The sequence below is a fragment of the Pithys albifrons genome, chromosome 7 (assembly GCF_047495875.1).
Source record: "Pithys albifrons albifrons isolate INPA30051 chromosome 7, PitAlb_v1, whole genome shotgun sequence".
In the NCBI taxonomy this organism is placed as follows: domain Eukaryota; kingdom Metazoa; phylum Chordata; class Aves; order Passeriformes; family Thamnophilidae; genus Pithys; species Pithys albifrons.
Window position 1 is genome coordinate 55,574,621 of NC_092464.1, and position 22,423 is coordinate 55,597,043.

General features: G+C 45.1%; 1 protein-coding gene across 2 annotated transcripts in view; it reads left to right on the forward strand.

Annotated features, from left to right (window-relative positions):
• Positions 1 to 22,423, forward strand: part of CNTNAP2 (contactin associated protein 2) — a 1,051,893-nt gene that overhangs the window by 1,023,592 nt on the left and 5,878 nt on the right. For both annotated transcript variants that reach the window (XM_071559619.1, XM_071559620.1), the window contains 2 exons: positions 1,901 to 2,131; positions 21,022 to 21,093. In XM_071559619.1, the coding sequence (XP_071415720.1) occupies positions 1,901 to 2,131; positions 21,022 to 21,093 (303 nt within the window). The remainder of the gene's footprint in view (positions 1 to 1,900; positions 2,132 to 21,021; positions 21,094 to 22,423) is intronic.

Below are 22,423 nucleotides of genomic sequence, written 5' to 3' on the forward strand. Positions count from 1 at the left end.
CTGATTTAAATTTTTTTTTGTAGAAAAAAAATTTGGTTTCCAGATCATCCCCAAACCCTTAAAATAAAGCACTTTTCCACTTTATTTTCCCACCTCTCAGAAGAAGCTTCTCTTCACTTCCTCTGTTTTCCTTTCTTTTTTATGGCACAATCTTGTAATTTGCAGGCATACATTTTTTTTCCAGAAAGGCCATTTTTTTAAACTCCTATCCTTGTTCCTATCTGAAGAGGTTGTTTCTGAATAACCTGGGGCTGTTCCCTTTTCTCTGTCCCAGGGATACCACCTGGCTGTGCTCAGCTCAGTATGACTTTTTGCACCGATTTCAAGGGCTGGGTATTAACCTGCCAGTGCTGGGGAAGGTGGTTGGAAGTCTCTTGGTCCTTGGTACAGCACAAACATCACGTTTCCATCTGTCTTCTTCATTCCTCCTGTGCTACCATAGGAAAAAAGAAGCTAATTCCCTTCTTCTTTGTAAATATGATTTTAGACAGCACAGAGAGGCTTTGAAATGTTAACACCCCTCTGACACAGAGAGAGTGACAGTTCTGCTTTGGTTGTGACTCAGGCTGTTGCAACAAGCCCTGGCAGAATTAAACTAGCTGGGAGCAGCCTGAAGGTTCCTGGGGAGTTAAGGGCATGTGTCACATTTTGCATGATTTTGGGGATTATCTTAACTGCTGTTTTAGAAGGGAGAAAAATACCTTGAGGGTGACTTTGAGAGAAGAGGAGGCTCAGAGGTGACCTCAGCACTGTCTAGAACTCCCTGAAGGGAAGTTCTGGCCAGGTGGGGGTTGGTCTCTTCTCCCAGGCACTCAGCAATAGGACAAGGGGGCACGATGGGCTCAAGCTCTGCCAGGGGAAATTGAAGTTGGAGAGCAGAAAAAAAATCTTTGCAGAGAGAGTGCTCAGGCATTGGAATGGGCTGCCCAGAGAGGGGGTGGATTCCCCATCCCTGGAGGTTTTTCAGCTGAGCTTGGCCGTGGCACTGAGTGCCATGATCTGGTAAAGGGACTGGAGTTGGACCAAGGGTTGGACTTGATCATCTCTGAGGTCTTTTCCAACCCAATCCATTCTATGATTCTATGATTCAAGAGAGTGGCAGTGGAGCCCTGAGCTCAGCTCATGGGTCCCAGCTGCCAGCTTGTCTGTCACCTCATAGCAGAGAACTGACTGACAGCAGGGACTCACCAGGGACTCACCAGGGGCTCAGCTGGCATATCCCAGGGTCAGAGGCAAAGGGGCACACACACTGCTCCTCCCTGTCCTGCAGCAGTGGTGGGTGGGCTCCTGCCACTTCTCACCACTGCAAGGGAAGGAAGGATACTGGAGATGGATGGGTTTCCACCCCAGACCACGTGGTCTGCTGGTGAAGGGATGCTTGGCACCCAGGAGAAGGAAGACTTGGTCTCCTGGTGAAGGGACATTGGTAAGGAGACAGGAGGGGTGAGGAGTGACCAGCAGTGGTCTAGGCCCACTGAATGAAGATAGAGGGCAACAGCCCAGACTAAAGGAAGGGGCATCTCTCACAGCAGCAGCTTCAGTTGGGAGGAGACACCTTGGCCAGGACTGTCCTTCTGCCTTTCCTTCCACCAGTCTTCTCAGGAAGATGTTTTCCCTGGCCCTTTGTTCTTTGATGACTCCTTCACTGACTCCTACATGCCAGCCTTTCATTTTAATGATAGTGCAGCAGTGAAACCGAGTCACGGCAAGGCCTGAAGGTCTCCAGCTTTAATCTCTAATGAAATGTAAAGAAACCTGTCAGGGTCTGACATGATCTCAGTATCCTTGAGAGGCAGACTTGGGAACCGTGCTCTGGGAGTCAACGTGTTCAGACCAGCTGTGCTTTCCAAAGCAACAAACTGTTTTGATTAATTTTATTTCTCTCTTCAATTTCCTTTAGAAATTGGGAAGATTGACCAAGATATTTATCAATACAACACCCCAGGATTCACCGGCTGCCTATCAAGGGTGCAGTTCAACCAGATTGCTCCACTCAAAGCAGCTCTGAGACCCACCAACGCCTCCTCTCAGGTCCACATCCAGGGAGAACTGGTGGAATCCAATTGCGGAGCTTCTCCACTCACCATCCCCCCGATGTCGGCCGCTACGGACCCCTGGCACTTGGATTCAGGTGAGCTGGGCTTCACATCACATCACATTAGCTCAGGGGAGCAGCTCAGAAATCCATCTGCCTTCTTCTGTGGAGAAAAACAAAAGAGAGAGCAAGTGATTGATAGGTGTAATTGTAGGGCTGTAACCACGGCAGGAAATGTAAAGCTGCAATGACAGAAATTTGCCATCACTTCTGAATGCAGTTACAGTGTTTTCTTTGTAGTTTTTTTCTTTAATATTCTGCTTTATTTTTCTTTTCTTAGACTATTTGAATGTTGAGTTTTGACCTCGCTGCTGTGATAGCACTTTCTCTCTAGTATTGAGTGTGTAGTCAGCAAAAGGTTGCAAATATATATAACTAAGAGACAGCAGCATTTCTGATACTGTATTCCTAATAAATGAGTACATTGGAGTCAGCTTCATACCAAAAAAATAAATCTAATTTCAGGCACAAATACATTTATGTAAAATGCTGATTTGTTTCCTGAAATGTGTGCTTTCCTTAGGCCATGTTTAATGGGAAATCCCATTAGTCATGGGGGCATTCACCTGGTGCTGGAAATGCTGGGTAGCCAAAACAATTCACTGAACCCAACACTCTCATCCCGCTTTGTGACTGACAGCCCTTGAAATCAGACATTGTGCTGGTTTTGTTTTGGGGTTTTTTTTTTCTCTTTTGCTTCTTGAGTGTCAGGTTCCCTTTGCATTTAGTTCAGGTGTACATTGACCACTCTCTTGTGTTTTATCCTCATTGTGATTTCACTTGTAAATTAGAACCTGTCCTGGCAAAGTTGATGAGTTTGCAGTGGTATAAAATTAAGATGCTGGAGGCAAGACTTGGTCCATAATGATACTGACACTGATTAGTCTTTGCCTGTTGCGTTTGGGAATGCATCTCTAGGCCAGTTGTTGTCTGACAGTGGGCAGGAAGATGTGTCTTTCCCCAAAGTATTTATCAAGGTCATACCTTTGGGGGTTGGAGTTTTTTGTGTTTTTTGGGGGGGAGTTTAGTTGGGGTCTTTTTCCTTGCAATGTTGAGGAACTGCTTCCAGCATTTTCTTTCAGCTCTTTTGCAGAGAAACAGGGCAGGTGTTGGTAAGGAGAGACAGACATTCCAAGGCTGAGGATCCCAAACCTCAACACAAGCAGTATCATGCTCTAAAACCTGCAATTCCCTCCTTGCTGCTGTGTCATGCCATTTTAAGATTTCGGGATGTCTCTTCCCCATTTATAGCATGCAATTTTCTACCCACATTTTTTTCATCACAAATTACTAGTCCCTTTCTTCTCTGAAATCATTAGATCAGTTTGTACCTGAAGATCATGTTCTGTGCTCCTCTTTCTATAAAAGTATATTTCTGAAGCATTCCTCACTGGCTCATGTCTTTAAAAAATGTGCCATAAACTCCTTGAGGATCCACTGCTGAGAATCTTGTGCGTCTAATGGGATTTGGGTGTTAATTTTTGCTGGTTACTTTTCCTTACACTTCAATTGACTGCAAGCCAGTAAAAGACAATGGTTGGGTTTATTGAAGATATTTGCACTGTTCCTAATAGCTCCTGCAATTCAAAGTTCCCCTTTGTCCTTGCCACATCCTGTTATACTTGACCTTGTGTTGGCTCAGTCTTGTCATGTAAACTCGGTTGACCTGACAGATTAAAACTTACACTTTTCCTGCTGGATTAATTGCAGTGCTTGGCCAAAGAGACAGCATGAAGGATATCAGGGAACATCCAACATGCTGTTAGGTTGGCTCAAGCTGTCTGGGAACTTTTGCCAGTAAAGAATAAGTCTCATTGCCATGGCCAGACTTAACAGTTTCAACTCATGGGCAAGACAGAGTGCAAGTGACCCACCTTCATTTTTGGTGATCTCTGACTTTAGTGAGACTGTGACCAGGATCCTTCCTTTTTGTCCTCTCCAGCAGTAGAGGGAACAGATTATATTGCTTCAAAGGCTTCTAGTGAGGAACTGATGTACACAGAAGAAAGCAGCAATATCAGGTGAGGTATGGTAGGAACTCTCTGGTTCAGGAGTGGGAGGATATTCAGGTGTTGGTGAGCAATACCTGACTTTCACTCTGGGTGACAGTTCCATGATATAAAGAGGAGGTACCACAGCAACTCATTTATCAGTGTCAGTGAGAACAGCTCAGTGTTGGTGAAAGTGTCTGTGGTGATCTGACACAGTCACATGGAAAATAAATCCTCTAGACTGTGTAACTTGAGTCATCAAAGTCATAACCTGTAAGTCATCAAAATGATCCTGATGACTGGTAAATGAAAACGTTTGAGTTTGGTGCCACTTTGCATTAATAAATTGGCAGTTTTCACTGAGGACTTTTTTTACATTTTCCAAACCTTGCTGAAACCTTTCTAACTGAAATCATTCCAAGAGAGAAAATGGAAGAATCAGAATAAGTAATGGTTCCTATTGGTTCCAGGACTGTAATAGTACTCACTGTGAATTTGCTCCTTCACTGAACTGGCTGAAGGCACAAACATAAAGAGCTCTTTTGAAATTCAGAGAAATACTTGTAGTGATGCTAAAGCAAAAGCCACTCACACTTTGCCACAAAGAAATGGTTGCAAAGAACATGGCTTTGAAAGCCAGGCAGAGTTTCTCATTTCAAACACACTTTTATCTGTAATTTTTATTGTTATGTCACCTATTTGATTTTAAATAGTTCTTTACAAAGCATGAGAGATGAGGATGGGTATGGTTCATAGTGAAAAGGAAAAATCAGGAAAGCTTTTGTGGGAGGTATCATGTGATTTAAATCTCTTTCAGTGACATACTCTGCACTCATCCTGATTCATACTTTGAGTTAAGCATGGGTTTGTAGCTTTACTTCTCAAATAATGTGGGACTGAACTTTGAGGACTGAAAAATGTTTTAGGAGGGGATCAAAGGTAAGTGTCTGTGTAGAACAGATCCACCAGACAGCAAATGTAATGGTCTGTTCTCCTCTGGACAGCAGTGCTGGATCACACCTTGCAGATGGTTACTAGAAGTTAAGCAGGTTCTGCCTGACAGGTGACCTGCATGAAATGTTTGCTTTAAACTCTTTTATGTAGTTACTGCATGGACACCTCCTACAAGCTGCAAAACATTTTGGATGCCCCAACACAGAGGGAAAACCATCACAGAATCATAGAATGGATTGGGTTGGAAAAGACATCCCAGATCACCAAGTCCAACCCTTGGTCCAACTCCAGTCCCTTTACCAGATCATGGCACTCAGTGTCACGGCCAAGCTCACCTTAAAAACCTCCAGGGATGGGGAATCCACCCCCTCTCTGGGCAGCCCATTCCAATGCCTGAGCACTCTCTCTGCAAAGAAGTTTTTTCTGCTCTCCAACTTCAATTTCCCCTGGCAGAGCTTGAGCCCATCGTGCCCCCTTGTCCTATTGCTGAGTGCCTGGGAGAAGAGACCAACCCCCACCTGGCCAGAACTTCCCTTCAGGCAGTTCCAGACAGTGCTGAGGTCACCTCTGAGCCTCCTCTTCTCCAGGCTAAACACCCCCAGCTCCCTCAGACACTCACCAGTCACTTGGCAGTTCACCTTTTAAGGCTGGTTCAGGGATTTATCAATGAGAAACCTTTTTGATTTGCACCCCAGACAAAGGAGCTGTGTAGATTCTCAATTCACTGTCTCACACTTCCTATTAGCCTTGAATTCATACATATTTCACATCTACAATATAAGCTCCTTCTAAATGTCTTTGTTACTATAGCAAACCTGCTTCCCTCCCACCCCACCTCTGGCTGGCATTTTGCCAGGCTGCTGGGCCATTGTCTCAGACCATGATCTTGTTCTGCTTGTCAGGACTCTCACAATGCAGCTTTTCCTGTTGCTATGGTGATCCTTTCTTGGTGGCGATGAAGTGCAGGAATTCAACAAGTCATTCTTTTCTAGAAAGTGTCTTTCTGATGATTACAAAGGAAAATCAATAATCAAATTCAAGTGGATCATCAGCATAGTTCCCTTCCTGTGTTTTCCTCCCATCAGTTCATATCAGACAATCCAATTTGCCTTAGAATCATAGAATAGAATCATAGAATCGATTGGGTTGGAAAAGACCTCCCAGACCATCAAGTCCAACCCTTGGTCCAACTCCAGTCCCTTTACCAGATCATGGCACTCAGTGCCACGGCCAAGCTCAGCTGAAAAACCTCCAGGGATGGGGAATCCACCCCCTCTCTGGGCAGCCCATTCCAATGCCTGAGCACTCTCTCTGCAAAGAATTATTTTCTGATCTCCAACCTAAACCTCCCCTGGCAGAGCTTGAGCCCATCGTGCCCCCTTGTCCTATTGCTGAGTGCCTGGGAGAAGAGACCAACCCCCACCTGGCCAGAACTTCCCTTCAGGCAGTTCCAGACAGTGCTGAGGTCACCTCTGAGCCTCCTCTTCTCCAGGCTAAACACCCCCAGCTCCCTCAGCCTCTCCCCACAGCACTTGTGCTCCAGTCCCTTCTCCAGCCTCGTTGCTCTTCTCTGGCCCCGCTCCAGCCCCTCAATCTCTTGCCTCAACTGAGGGGCCCAGAACTGAACACAACACTCAAGGTGTGGCCTCCCCAAGGCAGAGTCCAGGGGAAGGGTCACTGCCCTGGGCCTGCTGGCCACGCTAGTTTGGATCCAGGCCAGGATCCCCTTGGCCTTCTTGGCCACCTGGGCACACTCTTGGCTCCTGTTGAGCTTCCTGTCCCTCAGTCCCCCCAGGTCCCTCTGCCTGGCTGCTCTCCAGCCACTCTGTGCCCAGCCTGGAGCACTGCAGGGGGTTGTTGTGGCCAAAGGGCAGGACCTGCACTTGGCCTTGTTGAACTCCATCCCATTGCAATCAGCCCATCTCTCCAGTCTATCCAGATCCCTCTGCAGAGCCCTCCTGCCTTCCAGCAGGTCGACACTCCCTCCCAACTTGGTGTCATCAGCAAATTTGCTGCTGATGGACTCAATCCCCTCATCTAAATCATCACTAAAGATGTTAAACAGGACTGGACCCAACATAGACCCTTGATTGCATCAAAAGGAGTGCAGAAAAGAGGCTAAAAAGAGCCTGATCACTGAATGTGTCCTACCTTTATATATTGCCCAAATCCATCTGGCACGCATTTCAAAAGTTATAATTGCATTCCTTTAACTATATTAACATGCATTTTAATATCTATTAGTCACACATGTTTAAAAAATATATTCATCAGAGAGTTTTAATACATCACCATGCAAATTAGATAAGAAATATTTCACTGGTCACTGACACTTTGCTCATTGTAGAGAAGCAAAGAAAAGTCCAAACCTGAGTATTTTTGTAGTAAAAATAATTCCACACCTAAAATACCCTATACTTAGAAGATGCTTATTACTGAGGTGACATTCAGTTTGTGGGTGTTTTATCTAAGATAAATATTCTGTGGTTTACTAGTAAAATATCAGTTCTAAATTTTTCTTATTTATATACAATGGATAAAAGAAATCTACTACATGTAAATACCTCTCAATTTTAGGTAAAATGAACTTCAGCTTGTCAAACTACCCAGTCCTGAATTTTGTAAAAACAGGAGATCCTAGGAGAGATAAGATATATACAATAGCTGGCAAACCCTGGTTTGGCACCTCTGAGCTGCAAGATGTATGAACAGAATGGCATTTTGAGCATTAGAATGGCATCTAAAGTACTTAACATGGGATTTAGTTAAACCTATATTAGCTTGAACATATTATGAATTAAATGGAGCAGGATTAAAAGCTACATTTGTAATGCCCTTCTGAGTGGTATGAATTTTTTCTGCCTGTGCACATTTCAACCCTAAATATTTTTAATTTTTCTTTTATTTTTTACCTTTTGATAAAGGGTAAAAGCTCTTATCTTTTAAGAATCAGGTTACTTTGAAACCTGTATTGAGCATGTCTGGCAAAAACATTGTGTGAATACATGTACCACTGTTGTCAAGATTGAAACAGCTGTTTGCTGCTCCCTTTGTGTTACAAATTCATCCCTCTTCCTTTAACAAGTGCTGGCAGGAATGGGGAGCAGCAGTGCTGAATACTGGCCATATGATCTGTGCTCAACTAGACAGCTGATTTCCTTGTCATGTGGGAGAAAGCAGTGAGTGTCTGGACTAAGGGAAGGTCACTGCTGTGTTACTGGTGACAGTGCTGAAGGTCACCTTGCAGGTTCAGGTGCCATCAGCTGGGTTGCCATCTCACCCTTTGCTAGCAGCAGAGCAGCAGCAGCTGAGCTGAAGGCTCTGGGAGTTATGTCCTGGTACAGAGGCAGCTGGGAAGATGGGAATGAGCTTTTGGCCTTGTCAAGGGCTGGTTGCAAATGGCACAGTGGGAAGGAAGGATCAAGGGCGTTACTTGCCATGCAGCCCTCAAAGGGATCTTAGAACACAAATCCAGGAACAAAATGCTGGTCATGGGCATTGAAAGAGTCGAGTACACATCAGTGAATCCAACAGCAGGAGGATTAAAGTCAATGGGAACCTGTGAGATAGCTCTCATTCTCTCTATTAAGGGATGGCAGGGAGCAGGGTGACATCCCCAGGCTGCCCCCAGGGGAGCAGGGTGACATCCCCAGGCTGCCCCCAAGGGAGCAGGGTGACATCCCCAGGCTCCCCCCAAGGGAGCAGAGTGACATCCCCAGGCTGCCCCTAAGGGAGCAGGGTGACATCCCCAGGCTGCCTCCAAGGGAGCAGGGTGACATCCCCAGGCTGCCCCCAAGGGAGCAGGGTGACATCCCCAGGCTGCCTCCAAGGGAGCAGGGTGACATCCCCAGGCTGCCTCCAAGGGAGCAGGGTGACATCCCCAGGCTGCCTCCAAGGGAGCAGGGTGACATCCCCAGGCTGCCCCCAAGGGAGCAGGGTGACATCCCCAGGCTGCCTCCAAGGGAGCAGGGTGACATCCCCAGGCTGCCCCTAAGGGAGCAGGGTGACATCCCCAGGCTGCCTCCAGGGGAGCAGGGTGACATCCCCAGGCTGCCCCCAAGGGAGCAGGGTGACATCCTCAGGCTGCCTCCAGGGGAGCAGGGTGACATCCCCAGGCTGCCCCCAAGGGAGCAGGGTGACATCCCCAGGCTGCCTCCAAGGGAGCAGGGTGACATCCCCAGGCTGCCCCCAGGGGAGCAGGGTGACATCCCCAGGCACCCCAGGCTGCCCCCAAGGGAGCAGAGTGACATCCCCAGGCTGCCCCCAGGGGAGCAGGGTGACATCCCCAGGCTGCCCCCAAGGGAGCAGGGTGACATCCCCAGGCTGCCCCCAAGGGAGCAGAGTGACATCCCCAGGCTGCCCCCAGGGGAGCAGGGTGACATCCCCAGGCTGCCCCCAAGGGAGCAGGGTGACATCCCCAGGCTCCCCCCAAGGGAGCAGAGTGACATCCCCAGGCTGCCCCTAAGGGAGCAGGGTGACATCCCCAGGCTGCCTCCAAGGGAGCAGGGTGACATCCCCAGGCTGCCCCCAAGGGAGCAGGGTGACATCCCCAGGCTGCCTCCAAGGGAGCAGGGTGACATCCCCAGGCTGCCTCCAAGGGAGCAGGGTGACATCCCCAGGCTGCCCCCAAGGGAGCAGGGTGACATCCCCAGGCTGCCTCCAAGGGAGCAGGGTGACATCCCCAGGCTGCCTCCAAGGGAGCAGGGTGACATCCCCAAGCTGCCCCTAAGGGAGCAGGGTGACATCCCCAGGCTGCCTCCAGGGGAGCAGGGTGACATCCCCAGGCTGCCCCCAAGGGAGCAGGGTGACATCCTCAGGCTGCCTCCAGGGGAGCAGGGTGACATCCCCAGGCTGCCCCCAAGGGAGCAGGGTGACATCCCCAGGCTGCCTCCAAGGGAGCAGGGTGACATCCCCAGGCTGCCCCCAGGGGAGCAGGGTGACATCCCCAGGCACCCCAGGCTGCCCCCAAGGGAGCAGGGTGACATTCCCAGGCTGCCCCCAAGGGAGCAGGGTGACATCCCCAGGCTGCCCCCAGGGGAGCAGGGTGACATCCCCGGGCACCCCAGGCTGCCCCCAAGGGAGCAGGGTGACATTCCCAGGCTGCCTCCAGGGGAGCAGGGTGACATCCCCAGGCTGCCTCCAGGGGAGCAGGGTGACATCCCCAGGCAGGAGGGACAGAGAAGCTGCACCATTTTTGTTCATGATGCAACCTCAGACCTTTCAATTTGTTCTCCTGGTGTTATGAATGTGAGATGAAGGTGGTTGCTGGAATAAAATGTCTCTCCTCCTTTTTTCCAGCATAGTAAGCAGGATTAGCTACCTGTGCCACAGGCAGAGAATGATGCCAGATTCTCATTCAGGGTTACTGATTACTCAAGGTGGTTGTTTGTTTGGGTTTTCTATTAACATGGCATGTAAACACTGGGAGGCTGTTTGTCTGCCAGTAAGCTAGTTTAGTATTTATATTCCTTATTCAAGATGCACTTGCACCCTGCCCTGCAGGCCAACAGGTTCTTCCACTGCCACATTTTGCTGCATTTCCATGACTGTTTACTCTGCTGAGACTGACCAACATTCATCCCTAATGCTCCCAATATAAATATTTTCTCAGAAGTCTGGGGCCTTGACCTGAGTGATTTTTGCCAGGCAGTCAGGGATTAAGTCTAGCAAAACTCAGCTCAGTCTCTCAGTGCCAAGCGTTTCTTGCAGACGAGAGGGTAAGTGGTAAACACTGAGATGCAACAGTTTCTATTTTTTTTCCTCCCCATAGAGCAGCTAAATAGGAAGAGCATCTGTCTGAAATTTGGCACCATCAGTGCTTCATCCTTAAAGGACTTAATTATGGTGCTTGAATTACTGTAAATCTCTCTATTGATTTGGAATAAAAATGCCTCCCTCTGTCTCATCTAGCTCCTTCACGCAATTATGCATAGCTTTGTCTTGTCTTTAAGACTGTATAATTTCAGTGTGAAATTTCTGACACTCTGGGTAGTGTATCAGACAGCTGACAGACTGCCAAGCTTGTAAACTCTTCTGGCATTCATTGAGAGACCAGGATTGTGGCTGTGTCAGAAGCAGTGATTTGAATGTTAATGCTGCTACCTGATGTCAAGACAAGGTGCTAATATTAAAAAGTGCCTTTTCCAATCTCTGCAAAGACTGTATTTTTATGCACAAGTACTAGTCTTAACTAGGAACCTGGGGATGCCATAAATTAGGGGGGAAATGGAGTAGAAAAGGAAGCATTTAGATGTCTGAGCACTTCATGTGACTGCTTTCTTTTTCCTTTCCTTAGACAGAAAAGCACTTTCTTTCTTTCTTTCTTTCCTTCTTTCTTTCTTTCTTTCTTTCTTTCTTTCTTTCTTTCTTTCTTTCTTTCTTTCTTTCTTTCTTTCTTTCTTTCTTTCTTTCTTTCTTTCTTTCTTTCTTTCTTTCTTTCTTTCTTTCTTTCTTTCTTTCTTTCTTTCTTTCTTTCTTTCTTTCTTTCTTTCTTTCTTTCTTTCTTTCTTTCTTTCTTTCTTTCTTTCTTTCTTTCTTTCTTTCTTTCTTTCTTTCTTTCTTTCTTTCTTTCTTTCTTTCTTTCTTTCTTTCTTCTTTCTTTCTTTCTTTCTTTCTTTCTTTCTTTCTTTCTTTCTTTCTTTCTTTCTTTCTTTCTTTCTTTCTTTCTTTCTTTCTTTCTTTCTTTCTTTCTTTCTTTCTTTCTTTCTTTCTTTCTTTCTTTCTTTCTTTCTTCTTTCTTTCTTTCTTCTCTCCTTTCTTTCTTTCTCTCTCCTTTCTTTCTTTCTCTCTCCTTCCTTCCTTCCTTCCTTCCTTCCTTCCTTCCTTCCTTCCTTCCTTCCTTCCTTCCTTCCTTCCTTCCTTCCTTCCTTCCTTCCTTCCTTCCTTCCTTCCTTCCTTCCTTCCTTCCTTCCTTCCTTCCTTCCTTCCTTCCTTTCTAGATTTAAACTCTCCAATCTGACCCATTTCTCATTCCCACTCCAAGCCTTTCTTTTTTTTCCCTTTTTTTTTTTTTTTTGGAGCTGTCCTAAGTTAACAGGCTTATTTGTTATTCATGATTGCAGAGATGGACTTTTTTGGGGGGGTTTGGTTTCTCACACATATTCCCTCTGGGTCCATTATCAGCAATTAGCTATACAGAGCCAGCCTTTGACCAGCACTTAACTCTACTGTTCCTCTGAGAGCACCAAAGCGTTTCACATTCTACATTCATTATAAAAGGAAGTATTTGTGTATCTTCCTTAACAGGCGAAATGTGAGGGCTGCTCATAAAATTTTCATCAAAGTGATACTTAGGCCAGCATGACTAATGCACCAGCAGCAGTGAGCAGTGCCAGACAGGAATATCAGGAATTCAGAGACAGATGAGCTGAGGTCTGATGGATGAGGGTGCTCCAACCTGCTACGAATCCACTGGAAATTTGGCAGAACAAATCTTTAAGATGCCGCTTTTGAGATGCAACTTGCTGAAGTTCAGCTGCAGATAAACTAAATCCAAAAGTGATGCTAAAAGTCTGCTCTCCTTTTAAAATAAGGAATGAAATTCTGCACTGTACAAGTACTAATACTGTAAAATGTCTTGCCCTCCCAGTGCTTTGTACCATCACTTGCTTCTCTGCAAAAGAAAGTGTGAAATGACCATATAAAGGGGGAAGCAAGAGAGAATCACCAAACTCATCCCAAAAGACAGTGCAGGAATTAGGGGATTGAGTCCATCAGCAGCAAATTTGCTGATGACACCAAGTTGGGAGGGAGTGTCGACCTGCTGGAAGGCAGGAGGGAACTGCAGAGGGATCTGGAGAGACTGGAGAGATGGGCTGATTGCAATGGGATGGAGTTCAACAAGGTCAAGTGCAGGTCCTGCCCTTTGGCCACCCCAACCCCCTGCAGCGCTACAGGCTGGGCACAGAGTGGCTGGAGAGCAGCCAGGCAGAGGGACCTGGGGGGACTGAGGGACAGGAAGCTCAACAGGAGCCAAGAGTGTGCCCAGGTGGCCAAGAAGGCCAATGGGATCCTGGCCTGGATCCAAACTAGCGTGGCCAGCAGGCCCAGGGCAGTGACCCTTCCCCTGGACTCTGCCTTGGGGAGGCCACACCTTGAGTGTTGTGTTCAGTTCTGGGCCCCTCAGTTGAGGAAAGAGATTGAGGGGCTGGAGCGGGGCCAGAGAAGAGCAACGAGGCTGGAGAAGGGACTGGAGCACAAGTGCTGTGGGGAGAGGCTGAGGGAGCTGGGGGTGTTTAGCCTGGAGAAGAGGAGGCTCAGAGGTGACCTCAGCACTGTCTGGAACTGCCTGAAGGGAAGTTCTGGCCAGGTGGGGGTTGGTCTCTTCTCCCAGGCACTCAGCAATAGGACAAGGGGGCACGATGGGCTCAAGCTCTGCCAGGGGAAATTGAAGTTGGAGAGCAGCAAAAACTTCTTTGCAGAGAGAGTGCTCAGGCATTGGAATGGGCTGCCCAGAGAGGGGGTGGATTCCCCATCCCTGGAGGTTTTTAACCTGAGCTTGGCCGTGGCACTGAGTGCCATGATCTGGTAAAGGGACTGGAGTTGGACCAAGGGGTGGACTTGATGATCTCGAAGGTCTTTTCCAACCCAATTAATTCTATGACTCTATGTTTGCCCTGGTTTGTATTTCACCCAGGATTGACTGGGGGAGTTCAAGCTGCAAGAGTGGGTCTCCTAGCAAGGTGCAAGTTTTCTATCCCTTTGCTAGGAGGATTACCTTTCAAGGCCGAAAAAAAAGAATATTGTCGACTCTGGTGTCCAGTGTTGGGAATTTGTATTGTCCCAGTTCACTGGCCATGGAGCATTCACCTCATTTTCTCTCAGAGCAGCTGTTGTTCATTGTTGACATTTGCATTTTTCACTTTAAAATTCATTATTTTTTCACACAGAAAAATCCGACAACACTGTTTTTTCTGTAATCCCCACCTTCCCACACTGTCCCAGGCATTTACAGACTGAAGGGCTCTTCAGAGGACAATGTTTGTATTAAACCATCATTTCAGGGGATTTTTTTAATTTATACTCATTTCACATTGGAATAAGAAGCAGGATTGGAGAACCTTCACACCAAAAATGTAAAAACACAGGTTTTGTGTTCTCCTTTGTCTTGGTGCATTCTCTTTCAGCAGAACTCACCAACAGCTGCCATGAAAACCACTTGAGATTCAGTTAAAAATTCTCAGGGGGAAAAAAATAAGTAACCTTTAAAACTGATCTGACAGAAAATACCTGACAAAACTTAATTTGAGTAATTGGTCCAAATAGCAGTAATGCATTGGAGGATTTTTTGTCTTTTATATTGGGTTTGTTTCCTCCCTATTCCCCCCCCAGTCAAGAAGGTTGCAAAGAATTGAATAAATTAGTGGATTTTGATCCAATATTGAGATTTTCATGCTCCAAATAATTTGCATTATTGGCAACAGAGAGAAGAATATGACATTTTTTCAAGGGAAAAGCCCCAATTTTCACTTTAAGCTGCACGTCTGCTCTGGTAATCAGAGAATTGCTATGTGGGAGTATTTTTTTCCAATACCCCATAACTCATAATAAAAAAAAAATTATTAGGTCTGTGTCTGTGAAGAATTCTATTTCCACAGAGACAGAAAAATGGTTCATAATAGGGATGTACTTGTCACCCTCCAACACTGTGAGTAAAACATCACTAAAATTCAAGGAGTGATGGCTGACCCTGTATAGAATGCTAGAACAAAAATGACCTTTTACAAACCATATGGTTAATAATATCTTTTAGATATTTTGTGCTGGGGTAAGTGTGAGGCTGGTTTTTTTAAAAAAACTTGGAGATGTTTAATATTAAAAATAACTTCTGCCAAATTCTTGGTTCTATATTTAACATGATGTCAGTAGGACTTTAAGTCTGTTAGCAGAGTTTAATCACAATCTGCTCTCAAGTGCCTAGAAAAGCTTGAGTAGGGATAGTTTTTCTCCTTTCTTGGTTTTTGACTTGGAGAAAGAGGAAAAAAAATAGATGTATTCATTTAAGAAATAAAAATATAGAAACTTTCAATACAAAAGACACATAAAAATGTGTTAAAAGACGCAGCATTTTTAAATCCTGCTTCAGATTTTTTTGTTGTTTTGCTGAATTGCTGCTGTTTGCTTGCCATGGAAGGTCTTCAGAGAGCCAAACTCAGCAGAGCAGTTGGTGGGATGGGCACAGGAAGAAGGAGTTCTATAGTTCACATCTTTGCTTGTATTTTGTTCTGTTACTGTTCTACTTCTAATCAATGTCTTTGTTGCTGGCAGTTTTACATACCTTGTTATCACCAGATAAGCAGTTCTGGTTGCTCCTCTAGTCCACATTTATGTGAAAATCTGACCAGTCTTAATAATGGGAGAATTCCTCTCAAAATTGTGGACATCTGTAAAGCTGAAATGTCAAAGCAGCCTTGCAATATGTTAGTTCTAGGCTGAAAAAACCCCAATATTCCAGCATTTCATGTGTTTCATCCATTGTTTGGTTTAGACCTCTGATGTCTCCCATCCTCCTTTTTTTGGGGAAAATCTAAACTGTGTCTGCCTTTGTAGTGTGGTATATTCTAACTAAGACTTGCCCACTCAGTAAAAGAGTTCAGTTAAAAAAAATTGCTTCCAAAGCCTCATATGTAACACTTCTGGTAGTGCAGGTCAAAATGAAAATTGCCTTTTTGCTGTGTACATCTCACTATTGCTGTCTCTCTGCAAAGTCTCCCTGATTGGCTTTGGGGTTCTCCTTGCCTTTACTGAACAGCCTTTTGCTCATTTCTCTGTCCACACCCACCCTCTGGACTACTTTTCTACTTCAACAGGGTCATTTTGTATTTCAATGTTGTGAATTTCCAAAAGGCTTTTACGTGGGATCCATCACAAAAAAAATTTCCCTCTGAAAATGGCAGATGCTGAATCACGCCCACTATAATGGAGCAAAGTCATAATTCACTCAGCTTAATCAAGGACATTTGTCATCTTTAACATCCAATGCTAATTGTGGTCTGTTCATCAAGTCCCATCTCCCCTCTGCATTCACTGAGGGCTGCTGTGTTGCCCCTGGCTGTGCCAATGACCATGCTGGGCATGCTGAATGATGGCAGGTCTCCTACTGCATTTTTGTGGTCATCTAAAGCTTCAAATGTCATTAAAATGATGGCCAAAATATGGATTTTGCCTGCAGTTAGACTTTAATCAACCTTTTAGGTGTTTATTTCACCCCATTTGCCCTGAGAGTAATAACAGAGAGCTGAAAAGTGCAAACCATCAGTTCAGGGTCTGTAGATTTACTCTGTGGTTACTCAAACTATGGCCTTGTAAACAGCAGCCCATGAAAGAAAGCAAGAAAAAGCAAGGTGTGCTGTCTCCTTTTATGTAAGTTGGCTTCAGGCTGGTGGTGTCTGAAGCAAACCTGCTGGAGGAAGGCAGGGTGCAAAGAACAGCATCACCCAGCTTGGATTCTGGAAGGGAACCAGAAGAAATGATGTTCACAAGGCACAGATGAGTTCAGCATTTCCTGGGGTGGTGCAATCCATCCCTGCACCATCTGTAGGTTTCAGGAAAAGCTCTTTGGTGTGCCCTGACAGCACACTGATGGTTCTGTGCCACAGCTGTGTGAGTCAAGGATTTCAAGCAGCTTTTGGGACATTTCTAGGGTCAGTGTGTAACTGTTTTCCAGGCTAGATTTAAAAGCTCTTTGCTTTGTTCTTCATGTTATGATTCACACAAGTGAGACACTGCTCAGAGCAACCTAGGGAAGATTCAGAATAAACTCCCCAGGTAAAGAAACTTTTCCAGTACAGTTCCCAAACCAGGTGGGAAGCAGCAGTTCTAGGGCAACCTTTGTAGACCAGGTAATAAAGGAATACTGAACAGCCCTACTGATGGTCTCAGCTAACCAACAGGCAGCATGGTGTGTGCACCAAAACTGGTGCAATAACCTCCACACACCCCCCTTGCATTACATGAACAACCTGTTTGCCCTGGGCAGGTCATGGTTTGAAGCTGTCGAGGTACAAGTACCAGACAGTGCAAAAAGGGCATAGTTAGAATTGGTGTCACAGTGACAATAGAAGGATCTGATCAGGAAAGGGAAGTTCCCAGCTGTGACAGGGAAATGAGGGCACACACTTGTTCATTAGCAACTCACTCTGTACTTCATCTGCATATTATAGCCATGTGAGCTCGTAATTCCACTGTGCTTTAGATTGCCATGAAACCTGGGAGTCATTTGTAACAATAATAATTTTATCTGACCGGTCATTTTGCAACATTTCAGGAGTTACAACCTGCAAACAGCAGGTGGGGGTTGGTCTCTTCTCCCAGGCACTCAGCAACAGGACAAGGGGGCACGATGGGCTCAAGCTCTGCCAGGGGAAATTGAAGTTGGAGAGCAGAAAAAAATTCTTTGCAGAGAGAGTGCTCAGGGATTGGAATGGGCTGCCCAGAGAGGGGGTGGATTCCCCATCCCTGGAGGTTTTTCAACTGAGATTGGCTGTGGCACTGAGTGCCATGATCTGGTAAAGCGACTGGAGTTGGACCAAGGGTTGGACTTGATGATCTGGGAGGTCTTTTCCAACCCAATCCATTCTAAGATTCTATGATTCTAAGGCCTTCTGTGCAGAGCATCAGCATTACTCTATAGCAGAATATTACAGTGTTACTCTATTACAACTTGCTCTAACATCTTCTTTCCTAGTTTAGTTCCTGACTCTCAGCACGGGTAAAAGAAAGACTCTTGCGAGTTGTCTTCTTGCCAAAGTTGCTTTATATTTCCAGGGAATGTGAACTGTAGTAAGGTCAGAGGGGAACCACCACTGCATCAAAGATGTAACTCCTGTCTGAAATACCTGCACTTGGTGCCTTTTGGGGACAGTGTTCTGTTAAGCTCACCTTGGAGGGTCGAGGAATGTGCCCTCCTGTGTTCTCTTCTGTCTGATTGCTGTGGCAGGAATTACCCTTTTGTGCTTCTTAGACCCTTGGTCTGTAGCTGTTTGTGATCATCTGAGAAGTGAATGCTGTGCAGAATTTCAAGGCAATTTCCTCTTAAAAGATGAAAGCAATTAATTGTTTTCTTTCTCATGTATCCATCTGTAATAATACATTAAAAAAGTATAGATACTTTTGTAGCAAAACATATTCTATAATCCCACATTTGGCTGAGATTTTAGATATAATTTTTCAATCAAAAAACCCCCATAATATACAAGCAGGTCTCTTGCTGACATAAGTAGTAGAAGAGGAATTTATGAATTATGGTAAAAATATCTGCCAGCAAGTGCTTTTTAAAAAGATTCATGCTAAGATCCTGTTTTCATGACAGAACTCCTGGTTCTTCAGCAGTTGCAGCAGGGCACAACTTGGCCCATCTGATGATGAAGTCTTGCTGAAATACACTGTTGAACATCATCAGCTGTGCTGTGTTCCACCTGTCAGGAATCCCTTGTGGCTCAGCCATTGTGATGTGGCAGCTCAGGAGGGACTATCAACAGCAGCTTTCCTCTGCCTTCACACCTCACTAGTGCCATGGGCCTTGAAACAACCTTTTAAAAGAAAAGAAAGTGTAATACTCAGTTGTAAGGGAAGAAGGAAGTGTGACCATTGCCAATTTTCAGATTTCTTGTGTGAGGACTCAGGAGACCAACTCTCAAACAAGTGACAAGTGGTAGGACTTGTTAACCCCCCATGGTGCTGCTCCCATGGCAAGGGGCCTCCTTTGGGGTGAAAATGGCAGAGAGCAATTCCTTGTGGTTTGACAAATCAATTCTTACCCTGTGGTATCATTTGACTTTTGGATTTGCCTTGAGATGAGGGAGGTCAGGTTTAAAATCAGGGTTTATTTCCCAACTGCCAACCCTTTGCTTTTAGCACTGCAAGGGTGTGATTGTGGATCCTGTACCAGAATGTTAGTGGTCCTCTGTGGTTCTTTGGAGCAAAATCCACTGATACAGAACCAGGTATTTCCTTCCTTCCTCTTCTCTTCTCTTCTCTTCTCTTCTCTTCTCTTCTCTTCTCTTCTCTTCTCTTCTCTTCTCTTCTCTTCTCTTCTCTTCTCTTCTCTTCTCTTCTCTTCTCTTCTCTTCTCTTCTCTTCTCTTCTCTTCTCTTCTCTTCTCTTCTCTTCTCTTCTCTTCTCTTCTCTTCTCTTCTCTTCTCTTCTCTCTTCTCTTCTCTTCTCTTCTCTTCTCTTCTCTTCTCTTCTCTTCTCTTCTCTTCTCTCCTCTCCTCTCCTCTCCTCTCCTCTCCTCTCCTCTCCTCTCCTCTCCTCTCCTCTCCTCTCCTCCCCTCCCCTCCCCTCCCCTCCCCTCCCCTCCCCTCCCCTCCCCTCCCCTCCCCTCCCCTCCCCTCCCCTCCCCTCCCCTCCCCTCCCCTCTCCTCTCCTCCCCTCCCCTCTCCTCTCCTCTCCTCTCCTCTCCTCTCCTCTCCTCTCCTCTCCTCTCCTCTCCTCTCCTCTCCTCTCCTCTCCTCTCCTCTCCTCTCCTCTCCTCTCCTCTCCTCTCCTCTCCTCTCCTCTCCTCTCCTCTCCTCTCCTCTCCTCTCCTCTCCTCTCCTCTCCTCTCCTCTCCTCTCCTCTCCTCTCCTCTCCTCTCCTCTCCTCTCCTCTCCTCTCCTCTCCTCTCCTCTCCTCTCCTCTCTTTTCTTTCCCAGGTATTTATTTATCTTTTACCAGGTATTTATTTATTTCTCATCAAGAGGTTTTTAATACCTCTCCCTGTAAATTAGATAAGATATATTTCACTGGTAACTGAGACTTTGCTCCTTGTAGAGAAGCAAACAAAAGCCCAAACATGACTGTTTGTTTCAGAGAGGTGCAGAAGACTTTCAGAAGCCAGAGCACCAACAAATGTGAAAGGCACAAATGCTGCTGCTGCAAACTGTTGGACAGGCCCCCTCCACTGGGCTCTGGGAAATACCGTCCTGTTTGGCCCACAGGCAACCAGCCAAAAACTGGCTGCTGAACACACAGCTGGTTTGATTCTCTCCCAGAGCAGGGCTACCCTAGCCCCAAACCTCTTTTCAGGCCACGTGGCAAGCTGAAACCATTCATTCTTTTGTGCAGCTGCTTTACAGTACAAAAGAAACTTTATTATGGATTTCACTCCATGCTAACAGAAAGGGAGTTGAATTCCCTTAGCCAGTTTTTGGGTATACTGAATGCATCTCTGGTCTGTAAAGGCAACTGATTATTTTAATGCAATATCACCTAATCCATCCAGCAAGGAAAATACAGGTGGGTTTTACATGCTGCCCTAAGGAGCAATTCATATTCTTGATTGTTTTAACTTTCTCTGGGTAAACACTTTTAACAACGTTATCTCTATTTCAAAATCAATGCCATAGTCCAGTGGCAAAGAGGGAGATGATCCCAACCACTTCCTCAGCTCCCTGGGCTTGCTGGGTCATTGGAGTGTCTAGTTACTATGTCTGACTATAAAGAAAATGCTGGTGATTGGTTTAATTGATGAGATTTCCTTTGAAAAGCCTCTGTGATGTTTTCTGGAGGTTAAAACTATTCAGATTCTACTTTAAACCTGTACTGATGCTTCATCCAGTTCTGCTACAGGGAGTCTCTCCTTTTTAGGCCACTGGTACATCTTTAATGGAAAGCACTGACAAAGGCAAAAATCTCTCTTTAATAATATGTATGATCACACACTTCTAAGAGAAAGGGGTTTGTTTGGTTTTGTGCTAACTGACTGCTTAAAACTTACAGAATTTATGGTAGTAAAGTGTCAAAAATGCCTCCTGTCTAAACAGCAATGCTTACCAAGAGTCCCTGCTTTTCTTTATTTTACTTTTGTTAAGACGAAGAAACAAGTAGTTCTGGAGAATTAGTTAATAGCAAAAGGGTTTTTTTTTCTTTTATTCTTCTTTAGATAAATACCTAAAGATCATAATATTTTTATTTGTGTCTGAGGTTGATGGATGTATTTCTGAACTTCATACAGAAGTTTCACTGATATTACAACATCAATCTTTCATTCCCTCTTTACAGCAAGTGCTGATTTCCCCTACAATGGCCAAGCTATAGGAGATGGAGTTAACAGAAACTCTGCTATTATTGGAGGTAAGAAAACCATCTCTTTTTCTGATATACATTGCAGTGTGACTCAGATGGCTGAATTCCTGTTGGTAACAGAGAGCTGACTCTGTGGAAAACAGCACCTGAACAAAACCCCAGAAATTTGTGTCAGTTCAGACATTGTCCTACTGAGTAGTTTGTTCTCGCTCCATTTTGTCCCTCAGATTCAGTTTTAACCAAATCAAGATACTGATATTCATAAGCCACAGATGAAGCATCTATGTGGGGAACTACTTTGCAGTAATTAATGTTAACAGAGTAATTGGTTCATATAAGACAGCAAGGAATCAACATGTTGGCCACTATTTGCTTGACAAAATCCCTTGTGATCCTGCATTCTCCTGCATGTTCTGCTAGAACTCAGGTCCTGGAGACTCCCATACCAGAAGTGGAACCTGGAATTAACATTCCATTGAAGATATTCTGGCCAGCTGCCACCAGACATAAGAACCTTGTTTAATTTTATGCACTTGTGCAGTTTGCTCTGTCCTATCCCATAGTGTGGAAGTGTTGCACTGAAACAGTGCTGGGAAAGCTTTTCCACTTCATCCAATTCTGAAGGCACATATATTTAAAAAATAATAAAATTAAAGATCAGTTTACCAGCTTTCAATCAGTTCAAAGTAAATATAAAATGACATATCTGTGGGGGTTTTTTGTCATGTAAGGCCACACTTCACACAGCCTAATAGAATTTCTTGTTTCTCCTCCATGGTCACCTGGACGATCTATGTTTCCATATCCAGGTTTAGTTTAGTTGCTTTAGTTTTGATTTCCTATGTTATTTTTCCTTTCTTATTTTTATTTTAATTATGACTTAGAAATTTTCTTTTATGCTTTGAGACTTTACAATCCCAGAAGGACACCATTGAATTCCTCAAAAAAATTAGGGCCACACCTGAACAGCCTGTCTGTCCAAAGCATCAATTAACATAAAGTGGAATATTATATTTCTGGGTGAATACATGATTTTTTTAACCTGAGAATTTTATAGTGCCTTCATCCTGGAAGATTCTCACACCTGTTGAGAAGGGCCAAACAAGAAACAGTGTTGTTTTATCATATAGATACCTATGCCTAAGAGGATAACACTCATGAGGCTTCTCCATAACAGGTCTGAACCCCAGAGAGACCATTCAGGGAGAGCAATTAAGGCCAGAACAGATGATAAAGACTCTGCATTTTGGTGGAGCCAGTGCCAAGGGGGTGGAGTGAGCCAGCAGCAGGCCAAAGCAATTCTCAGGGCATGTTGAAGAACTATGATGGGTGTCTTAGTTTGAGGGAAAAACCAAAATGTTTACCAAAAAGCAGAGAA